Source organism: Bufo bufo, chromosome 2, assembly GCF_905171765.1.
Source record: "Bufo bufo chromosome 2, aBufBuf1.1, whole genome shotgun sequence".
NCBI lineage: Eukaryota > Metazoa > Chordata > Amphibia > Anura > Bufonidae > Bufo > Bufo bufo.
Genome location: NC_053390.1, coordinates 33,340,031 through 33,361,177, shown reverse-complemented (window position 1 = coordinate 33,361,177; position 21,147 = coordinate 33,340,031). Strand labels below are relative to the sequence as shown.

Genomic DNA, 21,147 nt, shown 5'->3' with positions numbered 1-21,147 from the left:
GGTCATGTGATCCTTGGCTCCTCCCACACATGTGACTGATCACATGTCTACGACATCATCACAGGTCCTGTAGCCACAGAACAACTGCACTGCTTCTCTACAGCTGGAGGTAAGGGAGTAGTCACTCAGCATTAATGGGAGGCAGGCTTATTGTTAACCCCTTCACTACTTCCTGACTCTTCTTCAAACCTCCCAAATTTAGAAAATCACAAAGAGGGACAATATGTGTGGTGTGCGTAGCGTGCCATGAGATTTTTTTATGCCACACCCCTAACTCCGCCCAAAGCATAACTATACACACCCAGTCCACTTTATGCTCCACATAATAATTATTCCCCCTTTACAGTAGTTATACCGAGACATGTGCCCCTCACAGTAGTTATGTACTGATATGTGCCCCCTCACAGTAGTTATGTACAGATATGTGCCCTCTCACAGTAGTTATGCCCAGATATGTGCCCTCTCACAGTAGTTATGCCCAGATATGTGCCCCCTCACAGAAAGTAAAAAAACCAAACAGTAAATCCTCACCTGGTTCCTCCGATGATCACAGCTCCCCAGCAGCAGCAGGATACGGTCACACGTCGTGCTTGCTGTGTAGGATGACGGGAGGTAAATAGAGGGCACAGGTCACGGATCACAGGAGGAGTCAAAAGGCACTTAGAACTTCATCACCTGACTTATATAATGCAGTCAGGTTGAATGCTGAGGTGATTTATTTTTTAGTGTGTAACCCGAAAGGCCCTTTAACTGCTCATTTGCACATGGATTAAAGGTCCTTCCTCTCCAGAATAAAACAAAGAATCACTAAGTGAAAGGCCTCATTAAAGGGGTTACCCGAGTCTAAAAAATGTCAGGCCCCTCACAGTGAATATAATTACCTAGCTACCACTATTCCAGGGTATCCTCTTCCAGTCTGTTTGGTTGCAGTGGTGAAGCCAGGATGTATGTCAGGGGAACATTGGGAAACGATGGTCTACCCTACTCATATGCAGTGATTGCCAGTTCGCAGTGTTCGCCTGCGAACACATGCGGGCTGCCATCTTGACTCACCCGGCCGGCGATGCACAGGTAAGCCCTTACCTGTGCCTGTGCCGCGAGCCGGTCTGAAATCAAATGCGCTCACCGGGAGCAGGCAGTTCCGAGAACAGCCCGATGAAGGCCCCTGGTGGGTGTTCTCGGAACTGCCTGCTCCCTGTGACCGCATTTGATTTCAGACCGGCTCGCGGCACAGGCACAGGTAAGGGCTTACCTGTACAAACGCAAACACACAAATGAAATAGCACTCTGCAACCAGCACTCTGCCCTGCCTCTATGCTGGATGTTGAATGAGGCATTGGTGTACATTTTGGCCAAAGCGTAATAAGCCACTCACCACGTCAAGGTCGCCTCCATGAGTGGTCCCTAACACTAGTTCCTACCTGTTTTGGGCCATGACAGCCACACAAAGTCCAGGGAGCGCAGGTGCAGCATGCACGCCAGGCACACTCTGCTTTTAGCCCCGTCCGGTGCCATTACAGCTTTCATCAGATCCAGGGATGCAAGTACCAACATGCATGCTGAGCCCACCATATACTTCTCCTGGAGCCAAATGGCTACTGGTAGGTGCTATATAAGTAGACTCAGTTTTATACTGACTTTAAAACCAGCCTCCAGGGCAGACTAACTGGTCAGGTGTGCATGACTCAAAGGAGATCGCCACGCCTCCAATATGTACTACAAAGAGAAAAATGTGGGGGATTCAGCCAGCACAACCCTGTATGCAGGTGCACATCGCCATGGTGAAATACAGATACAAACGCAAAAACACAAATGCAATCGCACTCTGCAACCAGCACTCTGCCCTGTCTCTATGCTGGATGTTGAATGAGGCATGGAGGCGACCTTGACGTGGTGAGTGGCTTATTACGCTTTGGCCAAAATGTACACCAATGCCTAACATGTTGGTACTTGCATCCCTGGATCCGATGAAAGCTGTAATGGCACCGGACGGGCTTAAAAGCAGAGTGTGCTTGGCGTTCATGCTGTACCTGCGCTCCCTGGACTTTGTGTGGCTGTCATGGCCCATAACAGGTAGGTACTAGTGTTAGGGACCACTCATGGAGGCGACCTTGACGTGGTGAGTGGCTTATTACGCTTTGGCCAAAATGTACACCAATGCCTCATTCAACATCCAGCATAGAGGCAGGGCAGAGTGCTGGTTGCAGAGTGCGATTGCATTAGTGTTTTTGCGTTTGTATCTGTATTTCGCCATGGCGATGTGCACCTGCATACAAGGGCTTACCTGTGCATCTCTGTCCGGGTGAGTCAAGATGGCAGCCCGCATGTGTTCGCAGGCGAACACTGCGAACTGGCCATCACTGCTCATATGCTATAAGTAGTGTCATCACTGCTGCAGCCAGTGATTGGCTATCATGTGAAGTTGCAACATCCATTGACTCTGGTTCAACTTGAGACATGGAGGAACTGCCTTTTTGTAACAACGCCGGTTATGCCCAAGACCCCAGAACCGGACTTCACCTATATTAGTCGTCTTTTCCACATCCAGACAGTGGCTCATTGTACTCAGTCACCCCCAGAACTTATAGTGCAGCTGAAATGCACACCAGCTAGTGGTCAATACTGACTGAAAGCAATGGATAACAGGCAACAAATGCTGAGGGTCACAGGAGCAAGAGATGATTCAGCAATGGAGTGGACGGCAGATATATGACATACAGGGAGATAGTGGATAAATGACAGTGAACAGAGACGAAGCAATGCTGAACTCATCCCAAAAACAGCAACACGCACAAACTCTGTGGGGTGACAGACTCCAGGATATACAGAAAACACACCAGACTAGAACCAGATCAGAATCTGGGAGAAGATGCACATGGCAAACACTATCCACAACAATCGGAGATAAAAAGACTCAACAATCAGCACTCCACCCTAATCTACCAGGCAAGGCTGGACCAAACCCAAACCCAGATTAAGATTCAAGATAGTTGCATAGCAAGTGGCCAAGCAAAGTTAATAAGTAGGTGAACATAAAGCAACAGACAGTTTCCTGTAAGGCCTCTTTCACACTTGCGTTGTCCGGATCCGGCGTGTACTCCACTTGCCGGAATTACACGCCGGATCCGGAAAAACGCAAGTGTACTGAAAGCATTTGAAGACGGAACCGTCTTCCAAATGCGTTCAGTGTTACTATGGCACCCAGGACGCTATTAAAGTCCTGGCTGCCATAGTAGTAGTGGGGAGCGGGGGAGCGGTATACTTACAGTCCGTGCGGCTCCCGGGGCGCTCCAGAATGACGTCAGAGCGCCCCATGCGCATGGATGACGTGATCCATGTGATCACATGATCCATGCGCTTGGGGCGCCCTGACGTCACTCTGGAGCGCCCGGGGAGCCGCACGGACGGTAGGTATACTGCTCCCCCGCTCCCCGCTACACTTTACCATGGCTGCCAGGACTTTAGCGTCCCGGCAGCCATGGTAACCATTCAGAAAAAGCTAAATGTCGGCTCCGGCAATGCGCCGAAACGACGTTTAGCTTAAGGCCGGATCCGGATCAATGCCTTTCAATGGGCATTAATTCCGGATCCGGCCTTGCGGCAAGTGTTCCGGATTTTTGGCCGGAGCAAAAAGCGCAGCATGCTGCGGTATTTTCTCCGGCCAAAAAACGTTCCGTTCCGGAACTGAAGACATCCTGATGCATCCTGAACGGATTTCTCTCCATTCAGAATGCATTAGGATAATCCTGATCAGGATTCTTCCGGCATAGAGCCCCGACGACGGAACTCTATGCCGGAAGACAAGAACGCAAGTGTGAAAGAGCCCTTACTTATAACACTTGACAAACTAACTAAGTTATGTTCCAAACAAAAAGAGAGAATACACAAACTTCACTGTAATATCTTCTCAAATGTTTCTCCTATTATCTCCAGTATATGTGTGTTTACATGTGATTTTGTGTGCATTTTACATTCATTCATATTTCCACTTAGGTTCCTACAATCTAAAATCATCTCTAGTGGTATCTTCTATATAAGAAAACTTTCTTTACTGACCCATCAAGAATGGATGGGAACAGAGACAAGATGGCCGAGAGGATATTAAATCTCACCCTAGAGATACTCTTCCAACTTACTGGAGAGGTGAGAGGTTCTGATGATGTCACATTACATCATTCTTATCTATGGTAATAACAGATGATATGACTGGAGAGGTGAGAGATTCTGATGATGTCACATTACATCATTCTTATCTATGGTAATAACAGATGATATGACTGGAGAGGTGAGAGGTTCTGATGATGTCACATTACATCATTCTTATCTATGGTAATAACAGATGATATGACTGGAGATGTGAGAGATTCTGATGATGTCACATTAGATCATTCTTATCTATGGTAATAACAGATGATATGACTGGAGATGTGAGAGATTCTGATGATGTCACATTACATCATTCTTATCTATGGTAATAACAGATGGACATGGCTGGAGAGGTGAGAGAGTCTGATGATGTCACATTACATCATTCTTATCTATGGTAATAACAGATGATATGACTGGAGAGGTGAGAGGTTCTGATGATGTCACATTACATCATTCTTATCTATGGTAATAACAGATGATATGACTGGAGAGGTGAGAGATTCTGATGATGTCACATTACATCATTCTTATCTCTGGTAATAACAGATGATATGACTGGAGAGGTGAGAGGTTCTGATGATGTCACATTACATCATTCTTATCTATGGTAATAACAGATGATATGACTGGAGAGGTGAGAGATTCTGATGATGTCACATTACATCATTCTTATCTATGGTAATAACAGATGATATGACTGGAGAGGTGAGAGGTTCTGATGATGTCACATTACATCATTCTTATCTATGATAATAACAGATGATATGACTGGAGAGGTGAGAGGTTCTGATGATGTCACATTACATCATTCTTATCTATGGTAATAACAGATGATATGACTGGAGAGGTGAGAGATTCTGATGATGTCACATTACATCATTCTTATCTATGGTAATAACAGATGATATGACTGGAGAGGTTAGAGATTCTGATGATGTCACATTACATCATTCTTATCTATGGTAATAACAGATGATATGACTGGAGAGGTGAGAGATTCTGATGATATTATACTGAATGATTGGAGAGGAGAGACATTCTGATGTTGGACTCTGGAAATGTATATAATGATATTTATTATTGTGTCTCCCCATGAACAGGATTACATATTAGTGAAGAAGACCTCTAGTGAGCGCTGTCAGACCCATGTGTCTGAAGAATGGAACCCAATCAAAGGGCCTCCCCCTCACCCCTTGATACTTGAGCAGAAGATCCTAGAACTCACCCAAAAGATGATTGAGCTGCTTACTAAAGAGGTGACACCGCTGGGAATGCTAGGACTTATACATGTCAAAGTAGTCCCTTGACATCCCCTTACAAGTGGAGGTTTCACCTGGTTGCCTTTGTGCTCCAAATCCTTGTTTCCCTTCTAGAGTAGGGAGATCACCGTCCGGGAAGGACAAAGTAATACACGTGTAGTGCACAAGCAACTCCCAGAAGCTCCCCTTTATTTATAGAAAAACTTCTGGGACTTCCCCGTACAACCTAGGTTTGAGTTTCTTCAAATCATATCACACTCTAAGGTGTTGTTACCAATCAAACCTTATCAAAAACATACATAAACATAAAATGGGGCCTGCAAAAAGGGGGATGTGGATCCGCGATTAGTAAACTCTAAATAATGCTTAATATGCATGTCTGGCCTTGGATGGACATTCCACTCATTCCTACTGTGCTATCACAGAAAACGGGCACTATAGAGAGCAAAATTAAGAAAAATTCACAGTATCAAAAAATCATCTAAAATAAAACTTTTAATCTTTAGTAAAATTCAGAAACTATCCCCAGACAGATTCATTATTGAATGACAAAAATTGTTAAATCACACTCACATACACATTTTTCCAAAGGTGTGATTTTCATATGACTTTGCTTACGTCCCGAGTCTCCGCGATGTAAAAGATATATACCGTATTTTTCGCCCTATAAGACGCACCTAGGTTTTGGGGGAGGAAAATAAGAAAAAAAATATTTTTAACCAAAAGGTGTGCTTTTGGTGGGTTTGGAACTAATGGTGGTCTGTGGATGGCACTATTACTGGGGATCTGTGGATGACACTATTATGGGGGATCTGTGAAGGACACTGTTATGGGGGGATCTGTGAAGGACACTGTTATGGGGGGATCTGGGGATGGCACTGTTATGGGGGGATCTGTGGCTGATACACTGTTATGGGGGATCTGTGGATGACGCACTGTTATGGGGGTATCTGTGACGGACACTGTTATGGTGCTGCAGTATACAAATATAAAATGTCTCATTCAATTAAAAGTGATTAAACATGCCCCCTCACTCCTAATGTTACCGTACACCCTAACAAGGCCGGGCGGCTGGCGCGTCACTCACTGACTTCACGTGCCTGCGCCACCTGCTTCATTCATAAAGTAGGCGGCGCAGGCACGTGACCAGTGGCGTAACTAGAACTGACTGGGCCCCACACCAAATTATTGAATGGGCCCCCCTTCCTCATGGGCCCCAGTCCTGCAGCTAGTCAAAATCACTCACTCAGACCAGGCCCTGCTGCGACTTGGTCCGTTTCCCACACATATACTGCATATCATGTCACTGTATATAATACTATTGTGGGGGCCCTTTTACAATTTAGTCCTCATCTCAGGTAGGCCCCTTTTGAGTTCAGGCCCCGCAGTAGCTGCGTCCCCTGCTTCCACTATAGGTACGCTCCTGCCTTTCAAATTATTACAGCTATACACACTATACAATGCCAATAAACATAATTAGGTAGAGTTTACATTTCCGTTTCATTTTACGTTCTTCTGATGTGTCAGAAGAACTGAAAAAAAAAAAAACTGGATGTATCTTGTAATAAAAAATAAAAAAAAAGGATCCTGTAAACAAATGGATCCTGCTGCATCCATTATGCACATTTGGCATCCGTTTGAGCCATTTCTGAGATCTGTTCTATCAGACGGAAAAAAGTACTGCGAACAGGAGTTTTCTTTCTGTCCAAAAAAACGGATCTCAGGTAGAAATGGCTCAAACGGATGCCAAATGTGCATAACGGATGCAACAGGATCCATTTGTTTACAGGATCCTTTTTTTCTGTTCTTCTGACGGATCAGAAGAACCGAAAATGAAATGGAGATGTGAACTCATGCTTACTTGAATACACAGAAAAAAAATAGCATAACCAATTTCAAGCAAGTACAGGAATAGCATCCACTGGGCAGTGTATTTCCCCTATGCATCCTCAGTATGGGGCTGAATGTATAAATATACACAGGCATTCATTATATAGTCTTAGGCCCCCCCCCCCCCCCCCCCCCGAGCACATGGCTGGGTGTCTCCTCCTCAGAGAGCAGTGCAGCCCCCCTCACTCTGTCCCGACTAGACACTGATAGCAGAGCAAAGAGCACTACTGCCCTGCCGTAATATGACAGTAAGTGAAGAGGAGCAAACTGGGGAGGGGGGGGTTCTTAAGGAAGCTCCAGGGAGATTTTTTTAAGGTAGCAGCATAAGCTGCTGCTGACAAGAGCTGCTGTTATCTTCAGTGCGGCCCTCCACTATACGCTGCCTGAAGTTTACATCATAGTACATGCAACCCTGCCCTGCTGACACCCCTGCTACTGCTCCCGGGCCCCTTCTAAGCTCGGGGCCCCGAAGCAGCTGCTTCCCCTGCTTCCCTGATAGTTACGCCCCTGCACGTGACATCAGGGAGTTACACTGCCGCCCACCCAGCCTGCCTGCATTCTACAGAAGCTGTTAGGGTGTACGGTAATATTAAAAGTGGGGGGGCTTGTTTAATCACTTTTAATTGAATGAGACATTTAATATTTGTATAGTGCAGCACTGGAGCGGCGGGGCCGGAGTACAGTGACTGCACCGGCCCCGCCGCAATTACCGGCCTCCCACAGCCAGCGCGCACTCACTCACTCACACACACCCAGCCAGGCAGTTCATTTCCATAGTGAAGCAGGGAAACCTCTCTGCTCCCTGCTTCACTGATCTTCAGAGCTCAGGAGCTCCCCCTGCTGGCCCCACATTGCGCTGCTGGCTGTGGGAGGAGAGCTGAAAGCCCAGGAATCTGCCTTCAGCAAAGCCAGCAGCGCGATGAGTGTGGGAGCCTGTCATCAGGGAAGAAGGTAAGTATGTGGTTTTTTTTTTCTAATGCTGCAGACTGGGGGCAGGGGGGGGGGGGGGGGGTTTGATGGGCACAACTAGAGTGAGGGGGCACAAAAGTGGGCATCTCTACTGAGGGGCACCTAATCTGCCATAACTAATTTGAGGGGGCACCTAATCTGGCATAACTACTGTGAGGGGGGCACATATGAAGGCATAACTATGAGTAGGCACATATGAAGGCATAACTACTGTGAGGGGGCACGTAATATGGCATAACCACTGTGAGGGGCACATATATGGGCATATCTAATGTGAGGGGCTCATAATCTGGCATAACCACTCTGAGGGGGCACATATCTGGGCATATCTACTTTGAGGGGGCACATAACCGGGCATAAATACTGTTAAGGAGCACATAATCTGGCATTACTACTGTGAGGGGACACATAATCTGGCATAACCACTCTGAGGGGGCACATATCTGGGCATATCTACTTTGAGGGGGCACATAACTGGGCATAACTACTGTGAAGGGGCACATAATCTGGCATAACTACTGTGAGGGGCACATAATCTGGCATTACTACTGTGATGGGCACATATGTGGGCATATCTTATGTGAGAAGCACATAATCTGACATAACTACTGTGAGGGGACACATAATCTGGCATTACTACTGTGAGGGTCACATAATCTGGCATTACTACTGTGAGGGGGCACATATCTGGGCATATCTACTGTGAGGGGGCACATATCTGGGCATATCTACTTTGAGGGGGCACATAACTGGGCATAAATACTGTGAAGGGGCACATAATCTGGCATTACTACTGTGAGGGGACACAATCTGGCATAACCACTCTGAGGGGGCACATAACTGGGCATAGATACTGTGAAGGGGCACATAATCTGGCATAACTACTGTGAGGGGCACATATCTGGGCATAACTACTGTAAGGGGACACATATTTGGCATAACTATTGTGAGGGGGCACATATCTGGGCATAACTAATGTGACAGGAACAAAGGTGGGCATAACTACTGTGAGGGGCCACAAGGTGGGAATTAGTACTGTGTGGTTGCACTTAGGTGAAATGTCCTAGATTACCCTGCTATACATTGGCATGGATCAGTTTTACAGGCCAGCACAGCGCCCCCTGCTGGTGAATTCACAGGAGCAGTCACCATCCCTTCCTTATGTGATTATTCTTTTTTTCTCACCACAGGGATCTTGTTCTGGATCCAGCAGACATCACGCCGACACCAGCGACACCCTGAAAGAGGTAGGACCAGATTTTATTAGGACTGGGTGAGTGTAGCCATGCATTGGGCTTAGGGCTCTTTAACACGAGCGGATCCCGTGTGGGTAATCCAGTGCGTGAAAGAGAGCCAAGCCCCGTTCCGGACAGCAGAGACACAGAGCATTAACACGATTGATAATGCTCCGTGCCTCTCTGTGATCTTTTTACTACAAAATCACAGTGAGATAAAGTTGTCACCGTGATTTTGTAGTAAAAAGATCACAGTCAATCATGTTACTGCTCCGTAACTCTGCTGTCCAGAATGGGGCTGGGGCTTGGCACTCATTCACACAGCGGATTAGCCGCACGGAAAGAGCCCTTAGTAAGAAAATGTGCCGCTTCTTTGTAAAAATGGGGGGGGGGGGGGGGCAATCCAAAGTTTGCAATGTGGCCCATAAGACTATAGTTACGCCACTGGCCCTTGGCAGTGTTCCCTCTAAGCTGCGCGGGTGAGCGGCCGCGCAGCAATTATTGTGCCCCCACTCACAAGTTTACTATGTCCGCTCAGCGCGCCCACTTACCCGCCTTGCAAAATGCCCACACACTTGCCCACACTATTGATGAGTTCTTCCAAACTTCCTCCTGTGTGCAAGGTAAGTGGGGCACCGCCTACCACATATTCCCCGCACCACTGCTGCTGCCTCCTCCTTCTTTTTCTGACTGAAGAGGAGGAGCGGCATTGCACAGGGAGAGGTAATGTGGAGGCGGCGTTGTCGCCATCTTAGAAGCTAGACTCCCTCCTGAGACTGAGAACTGCCTGCTGCACATGCTACATAAGTATGCTGGGAGTGGGGACAGACATGGAGGGCATGCTGCTGCAGAACACAAGGGGTGAAGCCACTGTCAAGGACACACCATCCTATCCCAGTGATAGTCTATCACTGGGATGGTGTGTTCCTGCCAGTGGTTTCACCCCTTGTGTTCTGCAGCAGCATGCCCTGCACTTATGTACAGCCTACACCTATGTACAGCCTACGACTATACACTAACCTAAAGAATTATTAGGAACACCTGTTCTATTTCTCATTAATGCAATTATCTAGTCAACCAATCACATGGCAGTTGCTTCAATGCATTTAGGGGGGTGGTCCTGGTCAAGACAATCTCCTGAACTCCAAACTGAATGTCAGAATGGGAAAGAAAGGTGATTTAAGCAATTTTGAGCGTGGCATGGTTGTTGGTGCCAGACGGGCCGGTCTGAGTATTTCACAATCTGCTCAGTTACTGGGATTTTCACGCACAACCATTTCTAGGGTTTACAAAGAATGGTGTGAAAAGGGAAAAACATCCAGTATGCGGCCGTCCTGTGGGCGAAAATGCCTTGTGGATGCTAGAGGTCAGAGGAGAATGGGCCGACTGATTCAAGCTGATAGAAGAGCAACGTTGACTGAAATAACCACTCGTTACAACCGAGGTATGCAGCAAAGCATTTGTGAAGCCACAACACGCACAACCTTGAGGCGGATGGGCTACAACAGCAGAAGACCCCACCGGGTACCACTCATCTCCACTAAAAATAGGAAAAAGAGGCTACAATTTGCACGAGCTCACCAAAATTGGACTGTTGAAGACTGGAAAAATGTTGCCTGGTCTGATGAGTCTCGATTTCTGTTGAGACATTAGAATGGTAGAGTCCGAATTTGGCGTAAACAGAATGAGAACATGTATCCATCCTCTGATGGCTACTTCCAGCAGGATAATGCATCATGTCACAAAGCTCGAATCATTTCAAATTGGTTTCTTGAACATGACAATGAGTTCACTGTACTAAAATGGCCCCCACAGTCACCAGATCTCAACCCAATAGAGCATCTTTGGGATGTGGTGGAACGGGAGCTTCGTGCCCTGGATGTGCATCCCTCAAATCTCCATCAACTGCAAGATGCTATCCTATCAATATGGGCCAACATTTCTAAAGAATGCTATCAGCACCTTGTTGAATCCATGCCACGTAGAATTAAGGCAGTTCTGAAGGCAAAAGGGGGTCCAACACCGTATTAGTATGGTGTTCCTAATAATTCTTTAGGTGAGTGTATATTGCAGTACATACAGTACAGACCAAAAGTTTGGACACACCTTATTATTCAAAGAGTTTTCTTTATTTTCATGACTATGAAAATTGTAGATTTACACTGAAGGCATCAAAACTATGAATTAACTCATGTGGAATTATATACATAACAAACAAGTGTGAAACAACTGAAAAGATGTCATATTCTAGGTTCTTCAAAGTAGCCACCTTTTGCTTTGATTACTGCTCTGCACACTCTTGGCATTCTCTAGATGAGCTTCAAGAGGTAGTCCCCTGAAATGGTTTTCACTTCACAGGTGTGCCCTGTCAGGTTTAATAAGTGGGATTTCTTGCCTTATAAATGGGGTTGGGACCATCAGCTGCGTTGAGGAGAAGTCAGTTGGATACACAGCTGATAGTTCTACTGAATAGACTGTTAGCTGCTTTTTTCTTGCCATAATACAAATTCTAAGTAAAGAAAAACGAGTGGCCATCATTACTTTAAGAAATGAAGGTCAGTCAGTCAGCCGAAAAATTGGGAAAACTTTGAAAGTAAAGGCTATTTGACCATGAAGGAGAGTGATAGGGTGCTGCGCCAGATGACCAGGCCTCCACAGTTACTGGACCTGAACCCAATCGAGATGGTTTGGGGTGAGCTGGACCGCAGAGTGAAGGCAAAAGGGCCAACAAGTGCTAAGCATCTCTGGGAACTCCTTCAAGACTGTTGGAAGACCATTTCAGGGGACTACCTCTTGAAGCTCATCAAGAGAATGCAAAGCAGTAATCAAAGCAAAAGGTGGCTACTTTGAAGAACCTAGTATATGACATATTTTCAGTTGTTTCACACTTGTTTGTTATGTATATAATTCCACATGTGTTAATTCATAGTTTTGATGCCTTCATAGTCATGAAAATAAAGAAAACTCTGAATGAGAAGGTGTGTCCAAACTTTTGGTCTGTACTGTAGGTGTAGACTGTATATAGATATAGGCATATCTATCTAGCTACTTATCTCATATCTATCTATCTATCTATCTATCTATCTATCTATCCCACAGGGGTTATATTGTTCGGCATGGTGTAACCTCCAAACATTTGCTGTACAGTATACATTATAATCCCTGTAACATGCTATACAATATACGTTATAATCCATACACCATGTTGTTCAATATACAGTATAACGCTGCCTTCCCTGCGATAATCACTCATGAAGCAGCCGCTGGAAGTTGAAGCACTGTGTGCAGTGAGCGCTTACTTCCTGCAGCTGCTTCATGAGTGATTATCGCAGGGAAGGCAGGTTAGTAAGTGTACCAGAGCATTAGATTTCATAGAAATGGTGAATATACATATTATTTTAACTCCTAAGACGCCTGTGGCCACCGGGGGAGCACGGGAGGCAGAAGCACAGCGCCCGCACAGCCCGTCTCCACTTTTCAAATAGAGAGCGCTGCTAAGGGCCATTTCAGGATAAATATTTTGGCTAAATAAAGTATATTACAAAAATGTTACCTATCACTTGCCCTACACTTTAGCAAAAAAAGAAATGTAAATGGCAGTTACACTTTAAGCTTTACATGAATACGGTATACTTTACAGCTGTGTGCGGTTATGTACATGTACATACCTCCCAACTCTTGCCCCTGGCAAATTGTGCAGAGGTAGAGCTTGGCAGGACAGCAGGATTGCCATCTAAAATCGGACTGCTCCGCACAAAGCGGTACTGTTGGGAGGCATGTTGGGTGAATGGTAGGGGAGGAAGTGGGGGAGAGGGCCCCATGGATCAGTTTCGCACCGGGGCCCCATGGATTGTGTGTACGTCACTGGCCTCCAAAGAATGATTAGGATATGCTACAGCTTCTGAGAACTTACCCAGATGCAGATGTTAAAAAAAAGTGCTCTCACAGTTGCTAAGAAACACCATTGGTATCTGTCAGAAACAAAAAAAGGAAATGAAACGATTAGAGGGTAAAAACCTAGTTTTTGAAGGAAAAGACCTGAACCATTTCGTTACTAATAAAACAAAGACGAATCGGTCAGGGACGAACAACAAAAACAATTCTTGCTGAGGGAAGTCGAGCATCACAGAAAAGTCATCACCAAGCTAACAAAAGAAGGGATTGCATCTTTCAAAGTTGATTAATATAACACGTTTTGTCTATCATACTACCTATTAATCTTAGTGTCTAGTTTTAATATTATTTTATATTTGTGATTTCTAGTTTTCCCAATAAAAGTAATTAACATTAAAAAATCTTATTTTTTGCCTACTTTTACAAAACGGATCAAAGTGTGCAACCTCTAAATATTATCCAATCTTCTTGAAATTTGGCACATATATCTTTTACATCAATGAGATTCGGGACGTAAGCAAAGTTTGCAAAAATGTTACATTTTATTTTTTTCCATTACAAAGTGGGAACCAAATGATATGCTAAAAACCTATACAGCAGTCGTCACAGTCTTGGTGCATCTCTACATATATAATGACAGGCAGCATCAGCCCAAAAGACTGATAAACCATATAGACTCACGACTGACGAGTGGCCACTTTCAAGACGGGAGATGGAACTATCCCTAAAATGCCCCTGCCTAAATGTAGAGCACCCGCCCCAAAAGAGGCTACCCCACTTCTTAGTGGCTATATCCTCAGATGTCACCTGGAAGGCCCTGGATGACTACTTCATAGGCTTTGTATAGACCACTCCTGACACGTCTCCCCTGTATTAATGATCATTGGTTCTTCAGGGGATCCAAGCATGAAGATGCATACAAGATGATGGCAACCTTCCTACTGTGATTTGGTTAGGCTCATATGGATTAAAATCAAATACATTTTGCTGTAGTAAAATTCTGTTTACCTCTTGGGTTTTAGATTTTCTTTCACATACAGTAAGATCACTGAAGAATCTGGGTGATGATTGCATCATATTGTTGTCAGGTACCTATAAGGTGTCAGGATGTCACTGTCTATTTCTCCATGGAGGAGTGGGAATATATAGAAGGACACAAGGATCAGTACAAGGAGGTCATGATGGAGCAGCACCAGCATCTCACATCACCAGGTAATAGACAGAGAATAAATACACCCGTCCTTTAATTATCTGTATGTAAAGAATAAATTCAGTCACTGTATGTGTCTCCTACAGGAAGATCCAGTAAGAGAAGAACACCAGAGAGATGCCCCAGTCCTCTTCTTCCACAGAATCATCAGGTAGATGGAGATATTCTTCTATGGTCTGAAGAAGGCTGTGAAGTCCTTGTGTTCAGTCTTGTTTTATCCCATAGTATTATATGTTTTATATTTGTATAATGAGAAAGGTGGAGATTAGATGTTGCCTAGATCTGCTGGCAATTTTTTGACTATGGAGATGTCACGGTCCCTCCCATGACAGAGGTTAGAAGATCTGAGAGACTGGCGGCACGTGAGGTTATCTGACAGCCTCTCTGTTTTCACTTGTTGCAGTGTTGTTGTTGGTAATGACCACACCTCTTATCCCAGGTGCAACTTGTTGTCATTACTGCTCTCTATTTGGTCTGGACTCGCACTTCTTACCATGCGGTTTATATTATCTGCCTGGAGTTGGAAGAGCTGGTGTGTGGTTCTCATCTGAGCTCCTGCTCATCCATTTGCTATTGAAGATAAGTGTACTTCGCTTGTATTTTGTTGTTCTCTATTGCTCGTTGTTTACTAGGCCTCAGGGAGACGCTGGTTCATTCATCTGGGAAGGAATCTGTCATCTCAGACCCTGTCACTATTCCTAAGGATTTTCAGGGTTACTAGGGCCTAGGTTTACGGTGTACGAATATTCCCACCTTCAGGGTCTATTCATACTGACAGGAGTCAGGACTAGGTCTAGGGTTTCCTAGGTGGTCTCCCGTTCCCTTTCCTTCGCCTTGAGGACTAGTTCCTGGTCATTTTCCTTCTGTTGTCATTCTGGTGTTTATCCCCTCCCCCTACATTGTGACAGGAGACTGCTGATGGAAATAACAAACCAAATGGTTGGATTTTTATCTATCTGATAATTTATTTTCTCCCATGTGTCTGGCAGAAGCTGATTTCCCTCCACTGGTCATCATGATAATTAATGATCTTTTAGACTCATCTAGAATATTCCCTGTGTCTTTTCCAACCGATGACTTTTACAATATTTGTTTTGCAGCTTGTGAATCAGGATAAAGATCTGAGCAATAGTAATTCTACAGAGACATATGTGAGAGGTGATGACCAATGGAAGGAGGACATTCTTACAGAGACATTTGTGAGAGTTGATGACCAACGGAAGGAGGACATTCCTACAGAGACATTTGTGAAAATTGATGACCAGTATAAGGAGAAAACACCTACAGAGATAAGTGTGAGAGGTGACAACCAGTATAAGGAGGAATCTCCTACAGATAACAGCCCAGGTGAGTAGTAACCAATTAGTAAAGCAGAGAAGAGTTCCATCATTTCTGTCTTGGGGAATAAAATTCAGATATGGTTAAATGTTAGAAATATCTTCTTGTTTGAACATTTCTGTTGGTGACCCCTCTATCTTCAGAGACCCTTTAAGCAAAATAGCATAGTAGACTACATTATTCTGTCTGACAGGGAAGAAGGAAACAAATGTCAAGCAGAGTCAAAAATATAATCTTTTGCCTTATTCAATGAGTGGATCCGTCTCGGTATACGTTCCAACAGGGTGTGATGGCAAGTCCAGCAGAGGTCTAAAACGTGGTGCGAACACAACTTTAGACTAATTGTGCAGTTTCAAATATATGAAATTACAAGGACCCAGTCAATTCAATAGTACTGACAACTGTGCCAACTGACTATTTTTGGTTCTAACATGGGCTTGAAATCAATGAATGGGGGAAGGGCTCTTAGTTTTTTAAGAGGTTCATTTTTTTGGCCTGAATGTTCCAGACATGGAGAGTCTAACAGCAGCCCTGGGATTCAAGGGCCCAATAAATATTACTGGGCAGCAGCAGTGGGCCAGTCCACTTGGATGAAGTTTTTTTGGGTAGGGAATTAGAAAAAAGAAACATAAATGGGTTTTGTTTTTATGATGTCCACCATGCAGTATAAATTGCATAATAGATGTATTCTCTCGGTTAGGGAGATAAGGGAGACACCAAATTTATGTTGGTTTTTTTCTTATTCTTTTTTTTTTCTGGCCTTGCTTTCTTTTTTAATTTACAGTAAAGAAAACATTTTGTAAGGGTAACATTTGTCTTTTTTTTTGTATTACAAATAGCAAATGTGTATCCGCTGTGCCTACTGAATAGATTTGGCTTTTGGCTACTCCTAAGGGTGTTGTCCTGGCATACCCCTGGTCTTCACCCTTTAACCCCTGTACAGGAATATAGACTCTGCTGCCGGGGAACCACCAGGCCACTATCTCCTGAAGTAGTTTCTGTTCAGTAGACTGCTGACACACTGGGGTCCAGACACACCAGTGCAAAGGGTTAGGGTAGACAGTAAAAGGAACAGGGAAAGGTCAGGCATCAAAGGGTCAAATTCCAAAGTCAGGCAGTGGTCGATACAGAATATTGGCACACGTTCGCAGGACACAAGCGTACTAGAACCTATTGCTCAGGCACCATACCATGAGCAAACGTGCCTTATTGCAATGTATTGGGTCCTTATAACCTGTCTGTCAAGCCCTGACACTTGAATGCACGACTTTATACATAACCAGATTGATCCTCCACTCTTTCCTGCTCTCTGCTAAAGGGTATATAGCCATCAGGGAGTGGGTGAGATAAACACTGTCTAATAGCACCGGTCCCTTTATGACTCTCCACTGAGCATTTCACTAGAAAGGAGTGGTGAGAGGCTAATTAAGACCCTAGCTTCAATATAGAGGTCCAAAAGTGCTAAAGCAGCAGCCTAGTGGCCTAACGTCATGAACTACTGGTCCTTGCTCTGAGGTCTATGTATTGATTTGTGATCTGCTTTTCCAACACTGTCTTAGAATTATTGCATTTTGCCACATGCCTTTCAATTTGTGTGAAAATTTCTATATAGAAAAGTTACAAACCATCGCTATCATTTTTAAGGTTATACTATTCGAATACTGTATAATACAATCAGTTTTATTTTTGGCAGATTGTACTGGGAGCTTAGAGGGATATCTGATATCGTTGGACTTGAAAGCAGTTGATTGTGGTATCACACAAGATATATATGAAGAGCATAAGGTTATCCCAGAAATATACTTAGCCCTTCACAGCCAAGATCTATCATCTCATCATTTTAAGCATCTTCTATCTGATTCATCACATACTGTAAAGCAGAATAAAAGACACAGAAGGGATGTTGAACATCCAAGAGCTCGTAAAAGGAAGGAAACATTTTTGTGTTCAGAATGTGGCAAATGTTTTACCCAGAAGTCAGATCTCGCAAGACATCAAAGAATTCACACAGGGGCAAAACCATTTTCATGTTCAGAATGTGGGAAATGTTTTACTCAGAAACCAACTCTAGTTGCACATCAAAGAAGTCACACAGGGGAGAAGCCATATTCATGCTCAGAATGTGGAAAATGTTTTACTCATAAATCAGACCTTGTTAGACATCAGAGAATTCACACAGGAGAGAAGCCGTTTTTATGTTCAGAATGTGGCAAATGTTTTACTCATAAATCAGATCTTGTTACCCATCAAAGAATTCACACAGGGGAGAAGCCATTTTCATGTTCAGAATGCGACAAATGTTTTATTGTGAAATCAGATCTTGTTAAGCATCAGAGAATTCACACAGGGGAGAAACCATTTTCATGTTCAGAATGTGGAAAATGTTATAGCGCTAAATCAACTCTTGTTAAGCATCAACGAAGTCACACAGGGGAGAAGCCGTATTCATGTTCAGAATGTGGCAAATGTTTTACTCGGAAATCAAATCTTGTTGACCATCAAAAAACTCACACTGGAGGGAAGCCATTTTTATTTTCAGAGTGGAGTAAATGCTTTACATTAAATTCAGATCTTGCCCAACATCAAGGAACTCACATAGGGGAAAAGCCATTTTCATGTTCCGAATGTGTTAAATTATTTACCCAGAAACCAAGTCTTGGTATACATCAAAGGACTTAAGAATATGGAAACTTTCGTTCTCAGAAATCTTGTTGAGTAGACTACCAGTAATCTGCATGCTGCGGTATTTCTCCGAAACAGAGCTGGCATGTATGCCATATCTCTCCTGTATCCCATTATGGTGAAGTTCTTCTATTCTCTGCCGGATTTACCAAAAGGAGATGTGAACAAAGCCTTAAAGTCAGAAATGTACAATTACCAATAAATATATTATCTAAAATAGCAAATAGAATCCAGATAATCTGAAAGGTGTAGGTAAATGGGTGACAGATGTAGACAAATTGCCGTTCACTCTTTCTTTAAGAACCAAAACTGACAAATTGAATGTTGTTAGTGTGAATAGCTCACTGCCTTCTCAGTGTGGGATAGGTGCTCTAGTCTAAACTGATCACCCTTTTAGAAGGAAACAAATTAGCAATATGAGTAAATAAGACTGGCACTCACGTCTATGTGTACCATATGGAACAATAACAGTTTATTGGATACATATAATCCGTAGGAATAGCAGCAATAAAAAATATGAAATAGAAATAAAATCGCATAAAACACTAAGGCCCCTTGCACCCGCACTGAATCCGGACCCATTCATTTCTATGGGGCTGTGCACATGAACGGTGATTTTCACAAATCACTTGTGCGCTGCGTGGAAATCGCAGCAAGCTCTATTTTGTGTGTTTTTCACGCAACGCAGGCCCCATAGAAGTGAATGGGGCTGCGTGAAAATCGCAAGCATCCGCAAGCAAGTGCGGATGTGGTGCGATTTTCACGCACGGTTGCTATGAGACGATCGGGATGGGGACCCGATCATTATTATTTTCCCTTATAACATGGCTATAAGGGCTGGAGGAGTTAAAAAAAATAATTATTTAACTTACCTTAATCCACTTGTTCGCGCAGCCGGAATCTCTTCTGTCTTCATCTGTGAGGAAAAGGACCTTTGATGACGTCACTACGCTCATCACATGATCCATCACCATGGTGATGGATCATGTGATGGACCATGTGATGAACGCAGTGACGTCATCAAAGGTCCTATTCCTCAAAGAAGAAAGTTTTAAATATCCTTTTTTAATATTAGTTAGATGTTCGGATATCCTCACTTTCAAAGTTCTTTTAGTTCTCCCGATGTACTGTTTTGAGCACGGACATTGGATGAGATAGACAACACTAGTCGAGTTACAAGTGAGAAAATGTTTGATCTCTAATGAGAAGGAGTTTTGTGTTGAGTGAACCTTTTTTATACTTTTTGGAATTTTAGTGTTTTTACAACCTAAACACTGGCCACATCTGTAAAAACCTTTAAGGTTTATCCAATTTGTTATTCCCAGAGTCTTATTGGATTTTGGTTTGATTGATAGAGCAATTTTTATGCCCAAAATGGGTGCTTTCGTGTACATGATCTGCGGTGTAAATGGTATTAGTGTACCTATTGTTTTGTCTTGTAACAAGTGGTGCCAGTGTCGTTTCACTATCTCTTCCATCTCCCTATGTTGTGTGGTATATGGCAGGATAAGTCTAAATTGGGATTCCACTTGTGTTTTCTGTCCCGGTTTTGATGTGAAAAAAGAACTCCTAGGTAGACTCCTCACATTCTCTAATGCTCCATCTAACAATGAACTGGGATATTGTTTCTTCAAAAAATTGTTTTTTAAGGTCAATGCTTTGGCTTCAAACTGAGAGTTCTCGGTACAGTTTCGTTTTAGTCAAGGGGACTGTCCGAATTCGACGTTCAATAGCCAATTGGGTAAATGACAACTTGAATGTAGAATGAAGGAGTTCTTGGCTGTTGGTTTTTGATAAGTTTTACATATACAGTACAGACCAAAAGTTTGGACACACCTTCTCATTCAAAGAGTTTTCTTTATTTTCATGACTATGAAAATTGTAGATTCACACTGAAGGCATCAAAACTATGAATTAACACATGTGGAATTATATACATAACAAACAAGTGTGAAACAACTGAAAATATGTCATATTCTAGGTTCTTCAAAGTAGCCACCTATTGCTTTGATTACTGCTTTGCACACTCTTGGCATTCTCTTGATGAGCTTCAAGAGGTAACCCCTGAAATGGTTTTCACTTCACAGGTGTGCCCTGTCAGGTTTAATAATAATTTCTTGCCTTATAAATGGGGTTGGGACCATCAGTTGCGTTGAGGAGAAGTCAGGTGGATACACAGCTGATAGTCCTACTGAATAGACTGTTAGAATTTGTATTATGGCAAGAAAAAAGCAGCTAAGTAAAGAAAAACGAGTGGCCATCATTACTTTAAGAAATGAAGGTCAGTCAGTCAGTCGAAAAATTGGGAAAACTTTGAAAGTAAGGGCTATTTGACCATGAAGGAGAGTGATGGGGTGCTGCGCCAGATGACCTGGCCTCCACAGTCACCGGACCTGAACCCAATCGAGATGGTTTGGGGTGAGCTGGACCGCAGAGTTTAAGGCAAAAGGGCCAACAAGTGCTAAGGATCTCTGGGAACTCCTTCAAGACTGTTGGAAGACCATTTCAGGGGACTACCTCT

General features: G+C 43.8%; 2 protein-coding genes across 4 annotated transcripts in view; one reads left to right on the top strand and one right to left on the bottom strand.

Annotated features, from left to right (window-relative positions):
• Window positions 1-21,147, bottom strand: part of LOC120992104 (zinc finger protein 436-like) — a 442,874-nt gene that overhangs the window by 188,262 nt on the left and 233,465 nt on the right. The window lies entirely within an intron of this gene.
• Window positions 48-19,161, top strand: LOC120992111 (zinc finger protein 84-like). Of its 3 annotated transcripts, XM_040420882.1 has the most exons (7): window positions 48-109; window positions 3,994-4,143; window positions 5,250-5,405; window positions 14,485-14,608; window positions 14,693-14,757; window positions 15,707-15,953; window positions 17,638-19,161. In XM_040420882.1, the coding sequence occupies exons 2-7, from the start codon at window positions 4,066-4,068 to the stop codon at window positions 18,621-18,623; spliced, it is 1,656 nt and encodes a 551-aa protein (XP_040276816.1). In that variant the 5' UTR covers window positions 48-109; window positions 3,994-4,065; the 3' UTR covers window positions 18,624-19,161. The 3 variants fall into 3 exon arrangements, with proteins under 3 accessions (XP_040276816.1, XP_040276817.1, XP_040276818.1); XM_040420883.1 differs by lacking the exons at window positions 48-109; window positions 3,994-4,143 and adding an exon at window positions 4,174-4,214; XM_040420884.1 differs by lacking the exons at window positions 48-109; window positions 3,994-4,143; window positions 5,250-5,405 and adding an exon at window positions 4,210-4,214.

Coding starts and splice junctions, on each gene's coding strand:
- LOC120992111 (XM_040420882.1), top strand. CDS start 4,066: ATGGATGGGAACAGAGACAAGATGGCCGAGAGGATATTAAATCTCACC. Junction 14,758..15,706: donor TTCTTCCACAGAATCATCAG/GTAGATGGAGAT, acceptor TTTGTTTTGCAG/CTTGTGAATCAGGATAAAGA. Junction 15,954..17,637: donor TCCTACAGATAACAGCCCAG/GTGAGTAGTAAC, acceptor TATTTTTGGCAG/ATTGTACTGGGAGCTTAGAG.